We start from the raw sequence: 6,760 nt of genomic DNA, 5'->3' as shown, positions 1-6,760 counted from the left end.
TCATCTTGGAGTTTTCTTTGAAAACATTCTTTTTCAAAAATACTAAATTCTATGCAAGGAATCATATTCGCCACATGAACCTCTCTTAAAATTTAAAACTATATCTTTTTTTGCATCAGAAAGGTGATTTTCTTGTTTTTTTCTTTTCCCCCCCTTAGTGTTCTTGACTGTGAAATTGAGCTGTTATTAGTCACCCGTGGCCTACTGAAATAGAGTTAGGGAGAAGTGATTAGTTTGTTTGGTGAAATACACTTGAGGCCAGACAAAAAGTATAACCAGAGAGAGAGAACCTTCCTGCTCCAAGATGTCTTCCCATCCTCTGCTCTAGTCACTTAGCTAAATCCACATGATGGTGGCAACAGGAAGGTGCAGTTACACCTACCTCAGTTCAGAGAAAAACCAGACCCACCTGTTATCTTTATTTGTGATCACTGGAACATTTTTGTCCTGGTTTTGTCTACCTCATTTTTTTAAGCTACTGGTCTAGACATATGTAGTCTCTGTACTAATTTTGGCTTTGTAAATGTTTTCCAATGACACTTGATTTCCTATGACACTTGAAAAACATATTTTAATAACTGAATATGAGAAAGATTTGTGGATAGTTTACGATAAAATGAATTTCATAGTCAAGTAAAAGATTAACATAGTCTTACCACTTTGCACTTTTTTTCCCCACCAAAGGTCAAAGTCTTCTTTGCTTTTTTTCTTTTTTTTTTTTGTAAAATAAATCAGTTTGTTGAGGGCTGAAATGATAATGAACTGTAATGTATGCTAAACACATAGAGAACAAGGATCACATGCAATTTTTCCAAGGCTCAAATAAATTGGGCTGTAAAGATTGTTGATGGAAACTCTGGGGAACATTTAAACATTAAGTTTATTAAGTTTATTAAGTTTATTCATTTTGTTTTGATTGAAACAGTCAGAATAGACTAGAGAGCTGTCATTTTAGTGGCAGGTTAAAGTAGGTGACTGGCTGAGATTATATCGTATTTACTCTAGACTTTGCTGGAAGATTACACTAGGGGATCTTATTAGTTCACATGATTAAAAAAAGGGCATGGAAACAAATTTTCCATACTTAACGGTCATAGAGTTGGTACATAATGTCCCACCTAAATGGGATTGTTTAATGTAGCATTTATACTTAGATGTTGGGAACCAGGTCTTACCAGTGAGGGAAACAATAGCTTTCCTGTAAGATTATGGATATTAATATCAAAGTGATAATATAAGCACCAGAAATTAGGCACAAAGAGATAATAATTTAGAAGTCTCTATGGGGTGAAGAGAGAAAGTTGCTTATGCTTCAAAGTCTGGTGTATATGGTTGCTACTCTTGGAGCTAAGCTAGAAACGATTTAGCTATTCAGTGTGCTTCTACATGGATGCTACACAGGGTGTTTTGAATTAGATTTAATAGTACAGCTTGTTCCTCTTTGGAAACCTTTAACGTTCCTTTCCTTTCATGCCTTCTTTGTTTCTTTTTTTCCTCTTTCTCCAAACTTACTCTATACCTCTGACCTGCATGACTTACTGTAACTCACAAACTGTAATCTTTGGAAAATAGTATTAGAATTAAATTCTTTTCATTCTCCTGGTTAGTGTTTGAACTCATGCTCTCTCACTCACACATATGCCTGACATTAAATGATGACTTGCTGTTTCATACCATGCATGCAAGGAGAACTGATCATCATAATTTAACTATGTAGTTGTGCTTAGTAGCAATATAGAGAAATTATTCATTAGCTAATTTCATAATAGGATATACAGAAGCTCCTTGATAGCCTTGGGGCAAAGTACTGTAATTTACCAATATCATATACATTATAAAAATGATACTTATAAAGGCAAAGATATAAAAAGTGAAAGCCGATAATCACAGGATTATAATATTGAAAAAGGTGAGAATGAGATACTAAATTTGAGAACTTTTAGCCTTGTTTTATTAGATATTTTTGTTTGTGTCTCTTTATAAGGTCATTTGCAATGGGTCCCAGACTGAGAAATATGGCCAGATAAATGAAATGGGAAATTAATTTGTTTTAAATGACATTAGACATTATCATGTACTTCTCCAGCCTAATCACACAAATGACTTCGAATAAAGCTCACGGACCTTCTAGAGATAGAAACTGGAACACCCCATGCTAACAGACTGTAGAATCAGGGAGGCTACATCAGTATGCACAGTAGAGAAGAACAAAGATTAACTTACTTGAGCAAACTTTGATTATATTTCTTCAGAATTTGAAGATAATTTTTTCCTTTTTTAAATGTTTTATTGAGTTATAATTGACATGTAAAAATTGCACATAAAGTGTTCAATTTGATTAATTTTGACATATATATTCACCCTTGAAACCATCACCATAATTAATATAATGAACATATCCATCTCCCCACTACACAAATTTTCTTTGTGCCCCTTTGTAATCATGCTTCATATACCTTCCTGCCAACTCCTTGTCCCCCCACTTCCCAGGCAGCCACTGACCTGCTTTCTGTCATTATACGATAGTTTGCATTTTCTAGAATTGTATATAAAAGGAATCAAACACTATGTATATACTTTTTTTTTTTTTTGGTCTGGCTTATTTCACTCAGCCTAATTATTTTGAAATTCATACATATTATAGTGTGTATGAAGAGTTGCTGTGTAGTATCTCATTGTGTAGATATACCATGCTTTACTTATTCATTCACCTGTTGGTGGACACTTGAGTTGTGCCTAGTTTTTGGCTGTAACAAGTAAAGGAATATGGACAAATCTTTGTATGAACATATGTTTTTATGTCTCCTGGGTAAATACCTAGGATAATAGGATAGATATATATTTAATTTAAAAAACTGTTAAACTATTTTCTAAAATATTTGCACCATTTTACATCTCTAGCAGACTCATATGAGAAATTCAGGCTTTTATATCTTTACCAACACTTGCTGTGGTTATCTTTTCAATTTTAGGCATTCTAATAAGTGGATAGTTGTGTCTCATGTGATTTTTCTTTGTTAATATAGTGAAGTACCTTGAGTTTTTTAATTGCACTGATTCATTACTCTCTGATATTAATATAGTCACTGCTTTGGTTAACAGCATTTTTTTTTCATCCTATTTCTTTTTAACTATTTTTTCTTTATATCTGAAGTGTGTTTCTTGGAGGCAGTGTATATTTGAGTCTTTCTTTTGTATCTAATATGATAATCTTTTTTAATTGATATAATTATACTATTTATATTAACATGTTTATCTGTATGGTTAGGTTTAAATATATTTTATTAATTATACCTTTTTGTTGTATTATTTTAGGATGTAGAATATGCATCTTTAATTATCAATATAACTTCACATAACTTCAAATGCTGTTGTACCACTTCCCATATAGCATGTGAACCTTACAATATTATACTGCCATTTTTCTACTTCCAATTTTGTTACTATTTTTGTTTTTTTAACATATGTTTAAAATCTATATTGTAATATTATTTTTGTTTGAGCAGTCAAACAAAACAAAATTTTTGTTTAAAAATAACTTTTACCATAGTATTCCACAGTTTTTTTCTTCAGCATATATCCAGCTGAGGCAATTAAATAAAAAGGTAAGGTGTAAGAAATATAGTTGAAATCATAAGATGCTTCTTTGTCTGTCATCATAAAACATACTTAAATTTTAAATACTGTCTCTTTAAGAAAAAGTTTTTCCTGGTAAATGCATCATCACTGCCCCAAATTATATACAAATGTTTATCCTAAAATATTTATGTATGTAATGGTACATTTAATACTACATTTCTTATACATTTAATTTATAATTGGGTTACTTCATATGAAGTATATAAAAATAAATGTTATACATGCCAAGTAAAGCAAATAAAATGAAGAGATTTTTTAAAAATGAAAAGTCCTCTACTTATAAGATCTACATAGGAAATCAGTATAATCAGTGAAGTCATGCAAAATGTCTGAAAAATTTTAATTTGGCAAATATTTTCCAAGGCAATATCTAAGCTATGAGAATACTAAAAGAACTCATATTTCCGTTAAACATTCAGCAAGATACTGTGGTCTCTCTAATGCATACAAAAGACGATTTGGAGAGTTTTTAAAAACAATAATAACCACAAGTCCCTCGGTTTTAGCAAGTTAGTTACACCTTTTAATCAAGTGTGTGCAGCACAGAGAACCAAGTCTTGATCCACAAATATTAGAAAATATTTAATGAAAGATTGCACAGATAGAATCTGAATATCGTATATTTTAGAGGGCACAGAGTGGGATTTTATGAAAATAAAAGTGGTTAGCTCCCAGAGTGGCTGGACCAACCTGTTAAAAAACATACCACATTTTCTACACTATTTTTTATTGTAATTTATTTATTTCAAGCCACAGGTCTACTTTCAGGGTTCCCATAAGTCATGCAGCAAGTGGTTTATAAATAAAATCAGAGTCTATGATAGCATCATCATATTAAGAGACAGATGTGGTGGATTTTTTCATAATGTAAGCAGCTCACATGTTGGGACTCCATCTTGGTATTAATATGGTATCCCTGAGATGTATCTTGCTCCAATTAACATTATCATGCTACCCACTATAAAAAAGCCCAAGGGCAGACTAGAGAAGAGAGCAGGATCACTACTTTCAGACTCGGCTGTGGCCCAACCCATTGACTTCATCACAGCTTTCTTCCATGTAGCATAACGAATTTCACTTTCTGTTGCCTTGATCTGTGGCTCAAACCGTTCCATAATGATGACCGACAAATCCTCGGGTTTAAGACTCCACACCCCCACCCCCTCTGCAGCCCCCGCTGCCATGGCAGCTCCCAGTGCGGTTGTTTCGGTCATAGCGGGCTTCATTACTGGGATATGCAGAATGTCTGCTTGTAGTTGCATAAGAATTTTGTTGTTGGTCATCCCTCCATCGACCTGCAAATGACTGAGCGGAATTCCACAGTCACGGTTCATGGCATCCAGAATCTCTCGGGTTTGGAAACAAACAGATTCTAATGCAGCAAAAGCAATATGATTTTTGCTGGTAAACTGAGTGAGGCCACAGATTATTCCTCTTGCACTAGGCTCCCAGTAAGGCGCGTATAAGCCTGAAAAGGCTGGCACAAAATAGCAGCCGTAAGAAGTACCTACGTCTTTAGCAAGCATTTCAATTTCTTCCGAGGTCTTTATAATCCCAAGATTGTCTCTTAACCAGCGAATAACAGCACCCGCTATAGCAACAGAACCTTCCAGTGCGTAACACGCCGGCTTGTCTCTGCCGAGTTTATAAGCCACTGTGGTCAAAAGGCCACGCTCAGAAAATACACACTTACGACCTGTATTATATAGTAAGAAACAGCCTGTCCCATACGTGTTTTTGGCTTGTCCCTCCTGGAAACACATCTGTCCCACCAGGGCAGCGGACTGGTCCCCCAAGCACCCAGATATCGGCACACCTTCCAAGGCCCCCGCTTTCATGAGGCCATAGATCTCAGAAGAACTCCATACATTTGGAAGAATGTCCATTGGAATCTCAAAAAAGTCACAAAGCTCTTTATCCCATTCCAAAGAGTGGATGTTGAAAAGCATTGTCCTGCTTGCGTTTGTGACATCTGTGCAGTGCACACCTCCATTCACTCCTCCGGTCAGACTCCAGATAAGCCACGAATCAATCGTTCCAAAAAGGGCTCTACCTTCCTCCACAGCCTTCTGGACGTGCCTCACATTGTCCAGAATCCAGCGCAGCTTCACCGCGCTGAAGTACGTGCTCAGGGGAAGGCCTGTCTTGGACTTGACAAAGTTGTTATTGCCCGGGATTTTCTTGCTGAGATTTTCGACGGTGGGCTGGGTCCTGAGGTCGAGCCACACCACGGCGTTGTAGAGCGGCTCTCCGGTCAGCTTGTCCCAGATGACCGTGGTTTCCCTCTGGTTGCTGACGCCGATCGCTCTTATGTTGGAGATGTCCACGCTCAGCTCAGCGAGCTTCTGGCACGTCCTGTCAATGCACTCGTGGACGGACTGGAGAATCTCCTTGGGGTCCTGCTCCACCCATCCTTCTTTGGGGAACTCTTGCGTTAACTCCACTTGATGGTGACCAAGGAGATCCGCGGTTTTTGAATTGAAAACCAGAAAGCGAGTGGAATTAGTCCCTTGGACCACTGCCCCCACCAACGGCCCCACAACCGCTTTCTTCTGCGCTGCCATGGAGGCAGGCGGCCGCTCTGCGCTCCGGTGCCGTTTCCAGGTGATGCAGGGGCTGCGGGGGAGGGGCGCGCGGCCCGCAGGTGCGTCTGGAACGCGGGCGTCGGTGCCCAGCTGGGGCCTGGAGCCGGCTCAACGTCTGCGCTTGAACGCGCGCTGCACCTGCTGCGCCGGGCTTGCGGCAGGGCCCCGCCCCCGCCCCCGCCCCGAGCCGCTCTGCGTTTTAAGGAGGCTTAGGGTACAAAAAGGTCATGAATTTACCTGTGTAATGAGTCCCTAGTGCCCTCCATTGGCTCCGGGGGAGTCGTACGCCCGTTATCACCTTCTTGCTGCCCGTAAGATTTGCCTCCACATTTCCTGTAATTGGGTCTGCTGGAAAAAATTCTTCCAGCTAGAGAACGTCTGAAAAGTACTTCACCTTAATATTTAAAGCTATTTTCCTTGATGTAGAATTCAAATGACCTTTTCTAAATTTAATTTAATTACCTTTTTAAAAAGAATTTCAGAACCTTGAAACTGTTCCTCCACCAGCTGTTTTGGGTAGTTTCAGGCGCGGACTT

The 6,760-nt window shown here is 38.1% G+C and overlaps 1 protein-coding gene across 1 annotated transcript; it reads right to left on the bottom strand.

Moving 5' to 3' along the window:
* Window positions 1-4,367: 4,367 nt before the first annotated feature.
* Window positions 4,368-6,265, bottom strand: GK2 (glycerol kinase 2). The gene has a single exon (XM_032861694.1). It carries the CDS (start codon window positions 6,201-6,203, stop codon window positions 4,542-4,544), a length of 1,662 nt encoding a protein of 553 aa, XP_032717585.1. The 5' UTR covers window positions 6,204-6,265; the 3' UTR covers window positions 4,368-4,541.
* Window positions 6,266-6,760: the final 495 nt, after the last annotated feature.

This window comes from Lontra canadensis, unplaced genomic scaffold (assembly GCF_010015895.1).
Source record: "Lontra canadensis isolate GAN:19392208 unplaced genomic scaffold, GSC_riverotter_1.0 scaffold1, whole genome shotgun sequence".
NCBI lineage: Eukaryota > Metazoa > Chordata > Mammalia > Carnivora > Mustelidae > Lontra > Lontra canadensis.
The sequence above is the reverse complement of the archived record's forward strand: the minus strand, read 5'-3'. Positions and strand labels throughout refer to the sequence as shown.